The sequence below is a fragment of the Budorcas taxicolor genome, chromosome 5, assembly GCF_023091745.1.
Source record: "Budorcas taxicolor isolate Tak-1 chromosome 5, Takin1.1, whole genome shotgun sequence".
Lineage (NCBI taxonomy): Eukaryota > Metazoa > Chordata > Mammalia > Artiodactyla > Bovidae > Budorcas > Budorcas taxicolor.
This window is the reverse complement of record NC_068914.1, coordinates 38,116,240-38,135,533: the sequence shown is the minus strand read 5'-3', so window position 1 is coordinate 38,135,533 and position 19,294 is coordinate 38,116,240. Positions and strand designations below refer to the sequence as shown.

General features: G+C 40.1%; 1 protein-coding gene across 1 annotated transcript in view; it reads right to left on the bottom strand.

Annotated features, from left to right (window-relative positions):
- The window catches only part of TARBP1 (TAR (HIV-1) RNA binding protein 1), a 65,549-nt gene extending 46,692 nt beyond the window's left edge, over positions 1–18,857 (bottom strand). The window contains exons 1-10 of the mRNA XM_052640412.1: positions 17,897–18,857; positions 15,845–15,942; positions 13,391–13,460; positions 11,124–11,272; positions 10,030–10,082; positions 8,050–8,147; positions 5,112–5,247; positions 4,384–4,480; positions 1,723–1,812; positions 391–532 (exon numbers count right to left, since the gene is read on the bottom strand). Coding sequence (XP_052496372.1) covers positions 391–532; positions 1,723–1,812; positions 4,384–4,480; positions 5,112–5,247; positions 8,050–8,147; positions 10,030–10,082; positions 11,124–11,272; positions 13,391–13,460; positions 15,845–15,942; positions 17,897–18,857 — 1,894 coding nt within the window. The remainder of the gene's footprint in view (positions 1–390; positions 533–1,722; positions 1,813–4,383; positions 4,481–5,111; positions 5,248–8,049; positions 8,148–10,029; positions 10,083–11,123; positions 11,273–13,390; positions 13,461–15,844; positions 15,943–17,896) is intronic.
- Between the last annotated feature and the right edge of the window lie 437 nt (positions 18,858–19,294).

Sequence of the window (19,294 nt, the reverse complement as noted above, 5' to 3'; positions counted from 1 at the left end):
TTTGAAAACAAACAAAAGATAAACAGATTTATCTACAAATATTTCCACTACAGAGGCTCCAAACACACATCTGCAAAATCTAGCTGACAAAGACTCAGTAATTGTAGAATAAATTAATAAATTTATTTGTGCTCAATTCCTTCTCAGACAACTTACTAGTTTCTCAGAACATTTAACATGGTTTAAAATCTCAAGTTCTAGAAGAGATAAAGTGCAAGTTAGGAAACAATATTTTTACATAATGTTTATTCACATTACTTGGCTGAAATATAAATTTGACATCTGCAAATCAGCATATATTTGGCATATATTTTCAATTTGAAAAACCAGTAGAAAGTTCTTAGAAAATGTTTTGGTTACATCAGTCCGTAAAAATGATCTCAGACTTACCTTCCCAGGCAGGTGACCTAATATACTCTTGCACTAGGTTCCTGACATAAGCATTTAAAGAAGAAGTCTCGTGAAGTCCAATGGAGCTACAAGTTGAGGATTGCTTGAAACAGCTTTCGTTAATACGCAACCAATCACAGAGCTGAAAAAGAAAACAGTTATCACTTATTTTGAAAGTCTAACTGAACGAAGGGCTTCTAATTTCCCTAATTAATTTTCTTTCTTCTACAATAAACTGAATTTAGATAACTGAACACAACAAAGTAACAGAATGTTTATTGTCATGATTGAGCTTCACACATAGTTTATACAGAAAAAAATGTTTGTATGCATGTATGTATGTGAGTATATTCACATACGTGTGTGAGTGTTTTCTAAACTCCTCAAAGAACTTATAAACTTCATTAACAGGCAAGAATTTTTAAAGCATCTAATATAAAATGTACATTTTGATAAAGTGTTGTAAAGAACATCTCTATGAATAGTAACACCTTATGTAAAACAAATTACAACCTTAAAATTCATTTCGTCTTCATATACTAAAACAAGGATTTATTTTTGAGAGAATGTAGAATTTGAAATATAAGTTATAAGGAAAGCTCCTACCCTCCTTGCAAGTTTATTTTCTATCATATGTGCATTTTAAAATATAGTTGATCCTTGAACAACGTGGGTTTACACTGCAGGTCCACTTACACGTGGATTTTTTTCAATAGTAAATACTACAGCATTTCACGATCCATGGTTGTATGGGTCCGGACATGGCGGAATCATGGATATGGAAGGCAGTTTCTTAAAAAAACTAAACATATGCTCATTACACAATCTAGAAACCATGTTCCTTGAAACCGACGCAAATGAGTTAAAAAGTTATGGTGACACAAAAATCTGTATGCAAATGTTTATACCAACTTTACTCATAATCGCCAGGACTTTTCTCCATCCACTGCAAGACACTTAGGGTTTCATGACGAGCGAGATGCAAGAAGTCAGAAGAATTACAGATCACCGAAATGTCAGGGTTGGTAACCCGAGTAGATATTTGTGTCACTGTCCTTGAGTCTAACATCATCAGTACTTTCAGCACTCTCATCTGCAGTCGAGATCTGCCCACTAACACTATCTTCTCTAGAATACTTCCATCTCTGTTTCACTTTGTCTCCCACTTCTCCAAAGGAATTCTAACAGCATTATTGGTTAGGTCCACTCAAAGCAAATAAACTTTTTTTAAAAACCTCTGTTGACAGATAACAAGAAAAGCCAGTAGTGAATTTGACAAGAAACCATTTTTCACAAAGTTTTCAAAGACCTTATCATTATTTTCAGTCTCACCTCCATCCACAGTGAAGTTCCTCTTCCTAATGACTCCTCTTGTCTCACTGACATGAGAAAAGTTGAGATGTCAGAGAGTGACACTTTCTCCTGCGGGCAGGGCAGTTTTAAAAAATTACTCATTGAAAAATGTTTAACTGAATGAACATCACTGTAAAACCAATCTAACATACTATTTAAAGTAGAATACTATTAGTTAAATCAAGAGCTATATTTGTAAAAAGGAAATATTCAACTTTCAAAATGAAGAGTTTGATTATAAACAGCTAACCATTATACAAAATGAAAGATTACTTTATAAATCTATTTTCCTTAAAATCGAGATTACTATCTCTGAGATAAGGTAGTATAATCTAAAAGCAAAAACCAGAAATATCCTATAAGAAATTACTTATTATTTACATCAAAAGCGAATCTTTGTTTTTCAAACCCACAAAAACTACCCTCAGCCTTCAGAAAACCACCCAAATCTTTTTATTCCCTTAAGGTCACACATCTCCAATTAAGACACCCTGCTCTAAGTCCAGGAGAAGGCAATGGCACCCCACTCCAGTACTCTTGCCTGGAAAATCCCATGGATGGAGGAGCCTGGTAGGCTGCAGTCCATGGGGTCACTAAGAGTCGGACACGACTGAGCGACTTCACTTTGACTTTTCACTTTCATGCATTGCAGAAGGAAATGGCAACCCACTCCAGTATTCTTGCCTGGAGAATCCCAGGGATGGGGGAGCCTGGTGGGCTGCCATCTATGGGGTCGCACAGAGTCAGACATGACTGAAGCGACTTAGCAGCAGCAGCAGCTCTAAGTCTGGGGTTGGCAAAGTCACTCACAGCCTGTTTTGTGAGTAAAGTTTTACTAGAACACAGTCATGCCCCCTTATTTGTAAATGGTCTATGGTTGCTTTTGAGTAGCTGTAATAAGAGATCAAATTGCCAACATCCACTGGATCATCAAAAAAGCAAGAGAGTTCCAAAAAAACATCTATTTCTGCTTTATTGACTATGCTAAAGCCTTTGACTATAAGGATCACAAGAAACTGTGGAAAATTCTGAAAGAGATGGGAATACCAAACCACCTGACGTGCCTCTTGAGAAACCTGTATGCAGGTCAGGAAGCAACAGTTAGAACTGGACATGGAACAACAGACTGGTTCCAAATAGGAAAAAGAGTACGTCAAGGCTGTATATTGTCACCCTGCTTATTTTTTTAACTTCTATGCAGAGTACATCATGAGAAATGCTAGGCTGGAGGAAGCACAAGCTGGAATCAAGATTTCCAGGAGAAATATAAATAACCTCAGATATGCAGATGATACCACCCTTATGGCAGAAAGTGAAGAAGAACTAAAGAGCCTCTTGATGAAAGTGAAAGAGGAGAGTGAAAAAGTTGGCTTAAAGCTCAACATTCAGAAAACTAAGATCAAGGCATCTGACCCCATCACTTCAGGGCAGATAGATGGGGAAACAGTGGAAACAGTGGCTGACTTTATTTTTCTGGGCTCCAAAATCACTGCAGATGGTGATTGCAGCCATGCAATTAAAAGACGCTTACTCCTTGGAAGAAGAGTTATGACCAACCTAGACAGCATATTAAAAAGCAGAGACATTACTTTGCCAACAAAAGTTCATCTAGTCAAGGCCATGGTTTTTCCAGTGGTCATGTATGGATGTGAGAGCTGGACTATAAAGAAAGCTGAGCACTGAAGAATTGATGCTTTTGAACTGTGGTGTTGGAGAAGACTCTTGAGAGTCCCTTGGACTGCGAGGAGATCCAACCAGTCCATCCTAAAGGAGATCAGTCCTGGGTGTTCATTGGAATGACTGATTTTGAGGCTGAAACTCCAATACTTTGGCCACCTGATGCGAAAAGCTGACTCATTTGTAAAGACCCTGATGCTGCAAAAGATTGAGGGCAGGATGAGAAGGGGACGACTGAGGATGAGATGGCTGGATGGCATCATTGACTCGATGGACATAAGTTTGAGTGAACTCTGGGAGTTGGTGATGGACAAGGAGGCCTGGCGTGCTGTGGCTCATGCGGTCGCAGAGTCGGACACAACTGAGCGACTGAAATGAACTGAACTGAATAGAAACTGTATGACTCAAAAAACCTAAAATATACCAAGCCAGCCCTTCACAAAAACGTCTGCTGACCCCTGTTCTCAACAATAGTGTGTTACTGGAGCTCCGTGAAAAACAGAATAAGGATGTTCTTTGAAAGTCAAGTTCTTGGAAGATGTGCAGAAAAAAATACACAGGAAACCAGGTGAAAGCTTCCAAAAATGGTCTCTCAGTATGGTCACGAGCTTCCCTACCAACAGGTAAAATGCCTACCAGAAGGGCTCCTTAGAGAACCAGTGCCCAGTGTTTTCACTGGGGAGCTGGTCACACAGATGCCCTGCGCACGGCACCTACAACTTCAGAGCCCCAGAAGGAAAGCAGTTGTTCAGTGAAGATCACACTGTTTTCATGAGCCCTGCAGGCACGATACTGGGATGTTGGGAGCCCTCAGGTTCCAGATGCCAGCCAAGGGCCAATCTTATGAACAGGGCTTTCTAATGACAGCATCACAGGCCTGCCGTGTAGACTCTTTAACGAACTCCCGCTCACTGAGAAAGACTCTCGAACTGAAGTTAACGTGAGTAAGAAAGATCAGCTTACCACGTCTACCAGATTCATGGTGGCCTGCAGGAGATAGCACTGCGCCGCCCCTCTCAGGAGGATCTGATGTGTGACCATGGTGCACTGCAGAACGTCCCTGACGGGGGGGAAATACACACGCACTCCCGTGGGCTCAGAGAATACCATGGTCATCTGTAGTTACTGACAACTCAGCTTATAGTATCTACACTTTCTGACGCAGAAAGTCACTGTCAGGAGAGCTGCAAAGCTATTAAATACGTAAGGCCTCTAGTAGAGTGCAATTTTAATATGGAAAAGAATCTTTAAAAACTAACAAGACACGTTCAAGGCACATTTTTGGAAATAATTGGTAATCAATGTTGATATTTAATAAAAACATTGGCCTTATTTTTAAAGTGGTCAAAATTCAACAGTATATATTACGGCATTTATTTACATTTAAATTAGTAATTCATAAAACAAAGGTAAGTGCAGCAGCATGTGGGACCTCAGTTCTCCACCCAGGGACTGAACCTGCGCCCCCTGCAGTCTAAGTGTGGAGTCTTAACCGCTGGACCATCAGGGAAATCCCCATGAATAGATTTTTTTTTTTTTGCTTTTTGCTTCTATAAAATAAAGAGTGAGAAATCAGGATGCCAATATTAACTAAAACCACTCACCATGGATTAAAGCAGAAGAGAAAACTTAATTTACTAAGAAAAGTTATGACAAATAACCACATATGAATATACACAAGAGTAAATTACCTGAGGGCAAGAAGTCCTTCTATACCCAGAGCTTTACATCTTGGGACGTTTGCCAAAGCCTTAGATAAAAACAAAATGGGAACAGCACACCAATGTCTGCTTGTCATCCTCTGAATAAATTTTAACAGGAAACTACCTGAAAGAGAAAGTTTTAAGACATCATTGTTGCTAACAAGCACATGAGAAGATGCGCAAATCATCAGACACTACATAGGGAAATGCGAATAAAACCATAACGAGATACAACGTCACACCCGCTAGGATGGCTCTGATCAAAAGGACAGATGATAACAAGTGTTAACAGGATGTGGAGGCACTAAAGTCTCAGACATTCCTGGTGAGAACGTAAAATGGTGCAGCCAGTGTGGAAAACAGTTTAGTAGCTCCTCTAAAAATTAAAAACAGAGTTACCATATTGCCCAATAATTCCACCCGTAGGTATATAATTAAGAGAAGTGAAAGATTATATTCATATAAAAACTTGTATATGAATAGTCACAGGAGTAATTCATATTAGTAGTTAAAAGTAGAAACAATCCAAATATCTACTGATGAATGGATAAACAGAATGTGAAGTATCTATAATATTATTATTACATTATTATTCAGCTACAAAAAGGAATGATACATGTTATAATATAGGTGAATCTTAAAACATTACACTAAGCAAAAAGAAACCAGACATAAAATAAAAGACCATGTATTATATGATTCTTTTTATATGAAATGTTTAGAATAAGCAAATCTAGAGACAGAAAATAAACTAGTGTCTGACAGAAGCTGGGGGAGACGGAAAATGAGACGATTACTTATGGGCATGGAGTTTCTTTTGGGGATAATGAAAATATTCTGAAATTAGTGGTGATGGTTGTACAAATTTGTGAATATACTAAAAACCACTGAACTGAACAATTTAAAAGGGTAAATTTTATGGTGTGTGAATTATATCTCAATAAAGCTGATAAAAAAAAATCAACGTTATTTCAAATTCATTCCCTTTTAGTAAGATGAGTATTCTAGTATATTGTACATACTCTGATAACAAGCATTTTATATATATATATATATTTTTTTTTTTTTTTTTTTAAGTTAAGGTAAAAGATACATTTTTTACTGTTGGAAACCATTCTTTTGTTGGAGAAGTTAAAGAAAAATACCATTGGTATCTGGCCTCTGGAATCTGCAAACAGTAATATTAGCTCTTTCTCACAGGCTATTTCTTACCTACACTACAATTACTTTAACTATTTTGAGATACACAAGGATGGTGCTCTATCCCGCTTTCTCTGCTAATATGTGATGTCTTAAGGGTCTTTAAGTCACATAGTCAATGAAAATGTCTGTTTCCTCAGATCATCATTGTAGAAATCTTTTGAGAAATCACTTTTAAGAAATCCTTGGACAATCCTGAAAGGATATGACATGTATTTTGTATTTCCCAAAGTGCCTAGCCCAAAACCAGGTATGCTTAATATATTCACTGGGAATCACTGACAGAAAAAAATTACAAAGTAAAACCTATAAGTAGACAGTTTTCTTGCCCTCATTCTTGCTGGACTATTTAAGTTTCCATCTTTTGCTTAATGCCTCTCTCAACACACAAGGAAGATGGCAACTGTCAAGCTTCTATTTCTCACTCACTCACCACATTGACAAGGGTCTGTCATGCGTCTGGTACAACCACAAACACCAGGCTCTCAGACTCTGCGGGGTGCTGACCACCACCATCTCACTCACACTGTGATATACACACAGGATGTGCCCATGTGGTCAGAAAATTAATCCCCAGGCTATAAACTTCCAAACTCTAGCAAACTAAAGAATGGCTCTGGCAGCTACCTTCTCCACTCTAACTTTTTTGAAAGTAACCAAAAGAATCAAATTTCTATAAATCTAAGGTTGCGATATACAGATGGCCATCTTTTCCCTTTCTTTCCTGACTTTTGAATACATATTACCATTGGTCATTTTTCATCCTATATGCAGATTAAATATTAATACAAAAGGAAAAAATATATATATTTCATAGCCAGGGTCACTTTCTACATCACAAAGCCTAGAATGAAGAAAAGGCTTAGCAGGGTATATCCTGCTACTCAGCAAACAAAACAACACTGGTTCCATGCTTTGCTTACCAACAGAGCTCATCAGAAAGAAACACACATCTCCAATCCGAAGAAGTGGGACATTTCTAAGATACGAGGTCTTATAAAAAGTTTTTTTTCTTTTTTAATCTTTCTAAGTCAGTATGTATAAGGCAACAATTTTGACACAATGGATATTCAGTTTATAACTTTTTCCTAAGCCCAGGTTCCTTTTTTCTTTGACTTTTTTTTGCTAATTTTTGAAACTGAATATAGATACTTAGAAAGAATGGGAAACTGCAGTATATATTCCATAATCGCTTCCATGCTACAGATTCCAATACTGGTACCATGCTATATACAAAGGTGAAAGTGTGTACTCAATTTCAATGGACACTTGTATAATTCTGACAAAATTTGCATTATCCTGAAAAAAAGGAAGTAGTTTGACAATACTGATTGTAACAGTCCTAGGACTCTCCTCAGAGAAGGCAATGGCAACCCATTCCAGGACTCTTGCCTGGAAAATCCCATGGACGGAGGAGCCTGGTAGGCTGCAGTCCATGGGGTCGTTAAGGGTCGGGCATGACTGAGACTTTACTTTCACTTTTCACTTTCATGCACTGCAGAAGAAAATGGCAACCCACTCCAGTATTCCTGCCTGGAGAATCCCAGGGGCAGAGGAGCCTGGTGGGCTGCTGTCTGTGGGGTTGCACAGAGTCGACACGACTGAAGCAACTTAACAGCAGCAACAGCAGGACTCTCCCAGAAGGATGGTGCTTATAATCAACATTCTAAAAATTTTTTTACATTTAAGCTAGTAAGTTAAAAAGAAATTCTTTACTGATACATACTCTTTATTTCTTCTGGAAGAAAAGAAATATAAGTGACTAAAAACTTCTGTAATTTCAGTCCCAGTGGAGAAACACTTCCTATCAGCTGGCCTGGGGACCTATAGACAAAGGGGGTCAAAAAACAAATATATAAAATCTACTGACAATGAAGCATAATGAAACTAAGTGCAATATGGCTCAAATGTCTTTCAACAATAAAACTACCTTCTTCTGAGCCTGCATTTTATTTTTCAGTAAAATCTTGAGAATCCCTCCAATTACAAAAACATCAGGACGTTACTGGAAAACTGACGTGAGTTAGTGATGGGTTATACTGAGCAGACATAGATCCCCTTTCCATGGCACTTTTTCTGACACATATGCATCGATCTTGCCAAATAGTATCGTTTTAAGAAAAGTCTAGAAATGGTGATTTTAAATTGGATTTTATTATTGCTAACACATACTCCAACGATTTAATACCTTTAAGTATTAAGTAAAAGACATATGTTAGTAATAAACCACTTTTGCAAAAGCATTTGATTGCTAACATCTACTAAAGACACTTTTATTTTTGTTTATTTTGCTTCTGCCTGGAACATTATCTGTTAACTGAACACACTAGTGTGGGAGGAAACTGAAGGCATTTCATAATAAATGTTTGTCAACTCTCAGAAACCACCAAGTTGGTTTTACTGCTCTCCAGCTGTCTGCTTCAGAAAACTATTCAATAGTAATGAGTTATTTGAAAAATAAAAATAATTGGCAAATCAAGCATTGATATGGTTTTTTGATATTAAATAGAACTGAATATTAATATAACTTAGCACAGGTTGATTTAAAATTTTTAAAGAAGTTGACTGTCAGAGTACTTTCTATCAGAAAAGCAAAAGTGAAAGTGTTAGTTACTGAGTCGTGTCCAACTCTTTTGTGACCCCATGGACTGAAGCCCTCCAGGTTTCTCTGTCCATGGTTTTTCCCAGGCAAGAATACTGGAGTGGGTTGCCATTTCCTTCTCCAGGAGATCTTCCCGACCCAGGGATCGAACCTGCGTCTCCTGCACTGTAGGCAGATCCTTTACCTCTGAGCCAGCCACCAGGGTGGCTTGCTCTACTAGAGATATAGCAAACAAAAGACTAGCAAGTATAAACTTAGTCATCAGAATTAGAAATATTAATACAACATAATTTCAAAAGCAAGGGAAATTTTTGAAGATACAATTCAAGAGTACAGATAAAGTTCAAAAAATGAGGAAAGGCATAATAATGACACTCTTCTCAGCATCAAGCTTGATGAAACATAAAGGTATTAAATAAGCAACATGTAGTAGAGAATGGCCTCCACCATCTGATATGGAAAGGGAAAAGTTAGAATGAACCTTGTGGTAGTGGACTAGAAATGGGCATACTGATGTGAACAGATGGTTTTTAATATGGATGGATGGACAGATACTGAAATACAGATGGGTGAGTCTGCTCAACAGACAGAGCTAAGAAACAGACACACACAGAGATGCAAAGACACATATACATACATAAAGATGACAATTAAACAAATCCGGTAAAACATTATCGTTTAGGGAATGTGGATAAAAGGTAAGTCAGAATTCTCTGTATTATTTTCACAACTTTTCTATAAAACTGAAAGTTAGAGGAAAGGAAAAAAAAGTGTCAAGTGTTGGTTAGCCAAAGCCATCACAAATTCCAAGAGGGCAGAAGTCAGAAAGTCCCTATGTAAGGTGTCCTTCCCTAAAACCCAAGAAAGGATGGGTTCAGAGTGGGAAAGAAAAGAAAAAGAGAAACACCAGGTACAACTACTAGAAGGTCAAGAAGAATCACAAACCCAGAAGGGACAACATGGTAAGAAAAAGCTGAATGTCTATGAGGCAACATATATTTATCCACCAAATGCATTTTTAACAATCTGGTCATATTTCATAATCAAGTTAAATTTATAATCAAATACATATTACTCTTGCTGCTAAATAAAATGCATGTTTACCTGCTGTACAGAGAGCTCTCTGAAAGTGCATCCATTAATGGTCCAATGATAAACTAAAAAAAAAAAAAAGGAAAAAAAAATCTGACATTAACCTCTAACTGTAATTTTGAAAAGTCAACTTGCCCTAACTCTACATCCTATGCAGGGCTACTGAAGAGCTGTTATAAGCAATCTCTTATGCTGCAGGCTGATTTATGATAGCCTTGGAGGATACCTTAATCCCAGCTGTCAAACCAAACTTTCCAACCTGATAAAAATGTATGGAATACTAAGAGAGCATGTGCTGTGCTGAGAAGGAAGAAAGGAATCCAAAGAAGGGACACATGGTAGAAAATAAAGGTAGTGACTGGTGAAAAACAGAGATACCCAAGAGAAAATTTAAGCCCCTATGCCTGAACAATAAATGGGGAAAAGCATATCTTCGAAAACATTAGTAGACAAAAGTGTGCTTTCAGGAAGTGCAAGAAGGCTAGGAGAATGTAGAAAAAGGATGCCTACTAAAACACTGTACATGTACTTCGATAATTAAGAACGTTTAGGTTACCTCTAAATGAGAGGTAAATTACTGTTCCTAAGTCTATGATCATTCAACTCACGTCATCATAACAGGACTTAAAGTCACAGCTATAATTCTCACAGGGTCGTCACTTTGTGTGATTGCTGACAAGTGGAAGTACACATTCTAATAACATAGCTCAAAAGGCAACCCCTGCTCAGTACAGCACGATAGTAATTCACTGACTCAGAATCGGAGGAGCAGCATCACTAGACAAAGAGCAATAAGTCAGTGCTTCAGGACCATGGAGAGAGTACCACTAACACACTCCTAATCCAGGGCTCATGCCGCTGACTTCTGTTCAGGATAACAAAGGACTACTTTTCAACACGGTGATGATGCAGGCAGCCTGTCGACAACGCCCAAGTACGAGAGCCTAGTTTAGAGATATAGGGTTTGTTTTCAGCAAATCTCTGAAGTTTTATTTGCGATTTTCAAGCCCCAGGATATACTTTTGAAGATCACATAAGATACAACAAATGCCTTCACCTCTTTTCTTCTGACAGAGGGAACAAAGGAAGGCAGAGGGTGCCATTACCTCAGAAATTTCTGGTGAAAATGGAAGAATCCTTGTTTCATACAGTTCCAAAAAATGGGTAACACCTTCTTTAGTCAGGATTTTATTTTCACTTTCAAACATTCTTTTATAAATGCACAGATGCCAGGATGGGTGAAAGAGCCAGTATCCTGTGAAAATAAACACCCAAAGTTGACTTTGATTCTCACATATGGCTCCACACAGACTATATATTCATAAATAAACATACACACAAACACATTAACTTCATTACAACAATCACGTTCAAAGGTGTTTAACTAATGAATAACCAAAATCACTTCAGTATTCCATTTTCCATTTTCAGTTTCATTTAGAAAGATTGCAAGCGGATTTCATGGTGACTACAGTGTACAGAATTAAATATGACTCCACACACACAGGTTGGAACTTTAGGTTTGGGGTGATTTCAACCAATTCTCTCACCTTACTTCAATCCATTTTTCATCTGAAACTGTCCCTCCTCTGTTTAAAACCCTTGAGTGGCTTCTCAAAACTCAGAATAAAATCCAAACCAGGCATGACACTGCCCCTGACAACTGCTCCAGCCTCAGGCCACCCCTCCCGCACCACTAAGCTCTGCCTCGCTAGGTGGGCGCTCTAGCCCATGGGGCCGCTCGCATCTCAGGGCTTCTGCACCCAGAGCTCTCTGCTCCACTGAGTCAGTCCTAAGGCAGGCCTTGGCTGGCTCGCGTCACCAAGGTATGGCCTTACTAGTATTCCATTCCTGTCATTTTTCTGTTGTCTGTCTAGAACTTTATAATCAAAACCATTTTTTCCTGGAAAACAGACTAAAACTCAAGTGAAAAATAGTTCTTCTGTCTCACCACTTTACCCCAGTGCTCAGTATGTATTGGACACTAAGTATGCATCTATTAAGTAAATACATGAATGAGTGATAAACAAAAAATGAAATAATTATGTACCTTAGAGATACTTTTAACTCTTTCCAAATATCCTTAATATTTTTAGGAAAAAAATTCAGCATTTTAAACTCATGGCATTCTATAAATAAATCAGTCCCTTTTTGTGTGTTATTTACATCAAGATGCTTGTTCAATTCTTTGGCAGTGGTAATTTTTCAAAATCTGTCACTGCTATTTGATTTGTTTTGCCGAGAGCTGTGGGCAAAATGTGGTAATAAGAGAATCATTTTAACAGTAAATGCGTAAGTGAAGTCACAACAGGATTTAATTAAATTCTAGCCCCAGGTGGGACTATAGATTCTTATGGTCTGTGAAAAACTCCAGTGTATCAGAAAACAACCATAGCAATCAGCTGAATCAAGCTCAATTCCTAAGGGGTCACACTATTAAAGTTGTCATTATCTAAAGCAGGCACTGAAACCCATTTACCTAGGTTAACTCTCATGTGTAAACACGATAATGCAGCATTTCATCATTCTTATGAATACAAAACAGTTAGCCTGCATTTAGCTGTCTCATTTATCTAAACTTAATTTCGTAAGATAATTTTAGGAAGCTCCATTTTCATTTTATTTGTCCTGAAAAGTCCTCATAATATAGTACTGATTAAGGACTTAAAAACTATATTTAAAATAGTATCTTAGAATTTTCCCTTCCCCAGAAGTCCAACCTACAGAACAATGGCTGAAACGCTAAGAAAACAACTTTAACAATGAAACAGATATATTAAGAGAACAAAGCTGGAAAGCAGTTAGAATATCAAACAATGCTTATTAAAAAATGAATAATATACCATACATAAAACATTACCAAAGAGTCCTTATCTTTTAAGGATATATACTGAAATAATTAGAGATGAAATGATAATGCTAGCATTATGCTTCAAAATCATTTGATGGAGAGTGAGCAAGTGAGGCCACATGCAATGTAAGACAGGAACTGGCCACAAGTTGATCAGTGCAGAAGCTAGGTGATAGGGTTCATCATACAAACTCCTCTCCTTCTGTTTGAAATTTTCCATAATCATAAGTTTATAAAATTACCATGCCTCTAAATTATAGAAAACTCTGCAGCCATTTAAAATTAAATTCTCAAAGACTATTTAAGGACATAGGTAAGTGCACTTTGGATATACTGCTGAGTCAGAAAAAAGCATTATGAACAATCAATCCACAAGGTATATATCTGGAATATTAGCAGCTGTCTCCTGGTAGCAGCAAATTTGTATATTCATATAACATTCTCCACAGTGAACAAGAATTAGTTATAAAATAAGGGGGAAAATGATGTGTCATAAAAAATCAAAATAAAAGCAACCATTACCATATTCCTCTGACACTGCATATTCAAACAGACTGTTTAGCTTTGGTAAAACTGGCTTTATAACATGTATCTGAAAACAAAAGCAAAAAGCCATCGGAAATGAAAATTCACCTTTAAAAACCAAAGTATTGTTACATATTTATGTAAGTCACTCTTCTGTTCCTCCCTCCACAACCTCCACCCTCCCTGACCCCACCACACCCATGTAAAAAAACATGCAGAAGGTGCCTGATTTTTCCATTTTTCTAATCATACAAATTCAAGACTGAGTACGGCAAAGCTAATAAATATAACCTAGAACATAGTTACAGTAACATTACATTTATAGAGTATCATAAATTATGTCATGTAATCCTTAACTGTCCTGGGAAGCAGGCAGCCGATAACACTAATATTACAAAGATGAAAAAATACTGAAATGCTTTCTCTAGTCACTCAAGTTGTTCAAGGCCACACATTTAGACACAGAGCCAGCTCAGGGTTCAATGCTCTTTTTTCTTAGACTCTTGCAGATACCAGCGTCTAATGTACATATCCTAGAAACTAAGGGCAACTAACGTAAGAGTTTCTAAACAGTGAGGGTGTTATGGATGCACTGATTAAGGAAAACCGTAGTTTATATAAATTTAGAAATGTTTTTCGTTTAGTCCTCATTCCCACACCTACATACATTTAGCACATATGAGTACTTCTTTTAGTCAACAAACAATGCATTTGGACTGACACCTCACAGTGACCCCATGATGGCTGGTCCCACACCGATCTGCAGCTTACGTATGAGAACCCCTATAACAGGTCTCCGAGTGTGGTCCCTAGAATGGCAGCGTATGTGTCTCCTGGGAATATGTAAAATATTTGAATTCTCAGGCCACACCACAGACCTAATGAATCAGAAACCCTGCAGACCAGATCCAGCAACTAATACTTTAATAAGGCACCAGGATGATTCTAATGAATGTCAATCTAAATGTTAATCTCTAAAGAGATTCCTCCTAACTTAAAAATTCCATGTTCTGACGAAGATTAATTCAAGTCAACTGAAAATGATTTTTCAGGTTTCAAGTCTCAGAACCAAAGAATGCAAAGATGTAAGAACTGAAAGGAAGAAAAGAAAGCAAGCCTACAAAATCAAAGGGTCATTATTATTTAATAACAATTGACCTCAGACTTTAAGTAACATTTTCCTCATTGTGTATTTCTTTGGAGATTATTTATAACATAGAGAAACTAAAAACTAACAAACACTTTAGAAGTAAATGTCAAGGGAAGATCAAATAAGACCAAATCCTTTGAATGATAAATTAAGTCAACCGAAATATTCTTTAATTTCCTGAGTTTACATTGTGTTGTTCAGTCCCCTAGTTGTGTCCATTTCTTTGCAACCCCATGGACTGCAGCATGCCAGGCCTCCCTGTCCCTCCCCATCTTTCCAAGTTTGCCCAAGTTCATGTCCATTGCATCAGTGATGTCATCCAGCCATCTAATCCTCTTGACACCTTTTTCTCCTTCTGCCTTCAATCTTTCCAGGCATCAGGGACTTTACATGAGAGTCAGCTATTCACATCAGGTGACCAAAAAGGTGGAGCTTCAGTTTCAGTGTCAGTCCTTTGAATGAGTATTCACGGTTGATTTCCCTTAAGATTGACTGGTTTGATCTCCTTGCTGTCCAAGGGACTCAGGAGTCTTCTCCAGCACCACAGTTTGAAGGCATCAATTCTTTGGCTCTCTGCCTTCTTTATGGTCCAGCTCTTACAACTGTATGTGACCACTGGGAAGACCATAGCCTTGACTACAGAGACATTTATTGGCAGAATGGCATCTCTGCCTTTCAACACACTGTCTAGGTTTGTCATAGCTTTCCCACTGAGAAGCAACTGTCTTCTGATTTCATGGCTGCAGTCACCATCCGTAGCAATTTTAGAGCCCTAAGAGGAAATCTGTCACTGCTTCAACCTTTTCCCTTTCTATCTGCCATGAAGTAATAGGGCCGGATGCCATGATCTTAGTTTCTTCTTTTAAATAGGTTTAACACGGGTTTTTCACTCTTCTCCTTCCTGAGTTTACATTTAACCTTAAATTTAATCTATGCTGGAAAAGAAAAAGGGATTCCCTGGTAGCTTAGATGGTAAAGAGTCTGCCTGTAATGTGGGAGATCTGAGTTCAACTCCTGGGTCTGGAAGATCCCCTGGAGAAGGAAATGGCAACCCACTCCAGTATTCTTGCCTGAAAAATCCCACGGACAGAGGAGCTTGGCAGGCTATAGCTCATAGGGTCATAGAGAGTCAGACACAACTGAGTGACTTCACTCACTCACTCACACTGGAAAACAAAGTACGCTTGTATTCCATTATGCTATATCCAGGTAGACCTTTTTGTATTGGTTCTATAAAATGTTTGGGGGGGAAAAAAAAAACTGCACCTATACATGATTTGATAAAATATGAAAACACTTACCTGATTTCCTTCAAGAGTTTCCATAATTAAAATATAGTTTTCCCAAAACTTTAGAAGCTCATCTTTTTTCTTCTCAGACCACCAAAACAGACTTGGGCCTGATATGGTTTAAAAAAGAAAATCAGTTTCTAGATTTAGTTCCTAAATAGAAAATTTTATGTTTCTAAACATAAGGAGACAACAATCTGCCAACTATAGCAGTAACAAAATCCAAAGCCAGCTCAACCAGAGTGACTCAAGCCCAGCAATCTAACAGAGTACCTATCTCTAAGGCATAAATAATGCAGTTGCTTCTGAAAAAAAAGTAATCTCATTGCCAAGAGATAGAACAGAAAACAAAACCAGACTCAAAGATGGTCCAAAAATAGAACTTACATATACCTCTGATTAGTATGTTAAAGGATCTAATGGAAAAGGTAGAAAACAGCCACAAACAGATGGGGATTTCCAGGAGACAAAAACTAAAAAAGTGTCAGGTGAACTGATAGAAAAGACATAAAGGATCCTTTGATTAAATTATCAGATACTCAAGGTCTTGAAGATAAGGACTCCAGGAAAATAGCTTCAACACAGGATCAGGTGAAGGCAGTCTCCCAGGTGAAAGTGAAGGCAGATGTAAGAATGTCAGTGGTATGCACAAGGCTGAGCTTGGAATGGGACTTCAGAAGAGACTTCTTCAGGAAAATTTATAATGACTGATGATCTCACTTTGTACAGGACAGATTTAAACAACTAACTAAGAATCGGGGGCTGAATTAGTGGTAAATATGGAGGCAACCAAACTAAATGACAAATATAGGGAAAACTTGCAGGAAGGAAAAAATAAATCATAGATTACTACATAGGTCACTGGTGAACAGTACCTGCATAGTCATAATTTTGTTGAACTCACATTCAATCAAAATTGCAAGTAGGATAATGGGTTTTATGATATTACTAGAATATGTCAAAGATATAGGGACAGACACCAAGATAATCAGCTAAGAGATAAAAGCGGCTGCTCTTTGAAATGAAGGAAATATAGATGGGAGGCAAGCATAAGACTATTGCTTATCTTTAAAACTGCAGAATGATTTGACGCTTTAAAATAAATGATTGCTTAACTTTGGTAATTAAAAAAAATGTTTTCCAGCAACAGCGCTCACTGGATGATCATTAACTTGTGGGCTATTAAAATATCTACCATCTGATGTTTTAAACGTGTATAAAAATCTAATCTACTCACAACTTCAGCAGAACAAAACTCTTTTACTAATATAAATAAGTAGGCAGCCACAGTTGAGAGGATAGAAATTTTCCATCCACTGAGGCAGTTTTGACTCAATCAATCCATTTCAGACTTCGATAGATCAAAATAAATTTAAACGACTGAAGTGTATTTTCCACACATTTCAGTGAACAAACTGATCAATAGTAACAAACCAAACTAAAAGGAGGCCTTGCTATTTTGTCTACTTTTATCCTGTAAAAAACGGGTAGGACGCACAGGCTCAAAATATAAAATTAATTAATTAATACCTCATTCTATTAAATCAATTGCAAAAATACTCTCCGCCAAAGGTCGACTTAAGGCCATTATACTTAACTAATATTAATAAATTCTCCTAAGAGAACTACCGAAGGATTGTGATGGGTTTCCCATGACAAAATTCTAATACTCAAGGCTCAATTCGTAGGTCAGTACATGCAAATACTTTTCCTTTCAATTTGATGGGTGCTATCCCTTCTTTTCTATTTGAACGAGCCCACGATTTAGTGCAATTTTGGTCTGTTAATATCCTGCTGGACTAGTTCCTAAATTATTCCACGAATGCAGTATTCCACCCGCTCTGGGTCAGAGAATTTATCCTAAATGCGGACTCCTCTAACAGTGTTGCAGTGATACAGTTCAGAGAACACCCTCGAGATAAGGTTCCCAAGGTTTTTCAGGCTCTATGCGGACCACGAGAATAACCAAATTCTGTACGAATCGCGGAGACGGCCCCGGAAGCAGAAAGGCTGCCCTCGCAGAAAGTCAAGTAAGGATGGGCCAGGGAGCAAAGAGGCAAGTACCGGTTCCTTCGCCGGGGGCGCACGCGCAGTCGGTCCCCAGTTCCGCCGACACCTCCACAGCCCGCTGCAGCAGGTAGCGCGCCCGCTTGCGCGTCAAGGCGTCCTCAGACCAGGCCAGCCCGGCCTGCACCGCGCTCCAGAAGCGCCAGCAGCGCCGGGCGTCCAAGCCCGCCTCGCGCGCGGCAGGCACGCTGTCTGCGCCGGGCTCTGGCAGTAGCTTCTCGGCGAGGGCGCTCAGAATCAGCAGCTGCGACCCGACGCGGCCCGGCTCCTCAGACACCCCGGGCGCAACCAGCCCGCCCCACACAACCCGCAGCGCCGCCCCGCCGCACCGGCCCAGAGCCGGCAGCAGCCGCCCGGCAACCAGCGCCGCAGCGTCCGGGGACGGCCCCGCCTTGTCCCCACCCAGCGCCAGCGCGAGAGCGGCCCGCGCCACTCGCTCCAGCAGGGGCGCGTCCTCGCGAGGCCGCAGGCAGGGCCCCACGGCCGCCAGCACCTCCACGGCCGCCTCGACGGCCCCTTCGAAGCCGGGCGCGGGCCGCGCGTTGAGCAGGTCGCACAGCGCCTCCTCGGCCAGCGCGGCCGCCAGCTGCGGGCCCCCGGCTAGGCGGGCGCACGAGCGCAGGGCAGCGCCTGCCGCCCTCAGCACACGCCGGCGCTGGCGGGCCGCGGGCCCAGGGTCATCCGCGCCGCCCGCTGGGCACCCGCGCAGGCCCCGCAGCAGCGGCACCAGATACCCGGCGGCGACCTCGCGCGCCGCCTCCGGGAGCGCGCCCGCGCCGCCGCCGCCGCCGCCGCCGCCGCCGCCGCCGCCGCGCGCTTCCTCATCTTCCAGTCGCTGCAGAAGAAAACACAGGGTCTCCACGCGCTCCGCAGATACCTCCCCGCGGCACAGCGCCCCAAGCAGGACCCGGGGGTCCCGGCTCTGCGAGAGCAGCGCATCCGCCAGCACCCACTCCATTTGCCCCGCGCGCCGCCGACCCCGGGCGCCCAAAGGAAGGCGCCGGCGTGCGCGAGTGCGTGCGCGTGCGCGGCTGTCCCGAGCACCCGCCCGCAGGTAGGGGGCTTGCAGCCCCGCCCTGGGCCGGGTCGTGGCTCCTTGGGCCGGTCCTACCAGACTGGCCTGGGTAACTTTTTAAAGAAGAAAAGAGGCTCTCTCGTGAAACGTTAATGTAGTCTCTACACCAACTCCATCGATTCTTAATTAGAGATTGGCCTATCCAGGGGCTCTAAATCATTTCAGAGTGCTATGAAAATGGGCCAGAGGTACATTTGGAAGGTATGCTTACCATCACCTAGGTTGTTTTTAAAAATGAGCAGTCTGGCACCACCCACAAAGACATTGATACAGTGGGTATGCAGTGGACTCCCGACAGCTGCATGAAGAAATAAATACTG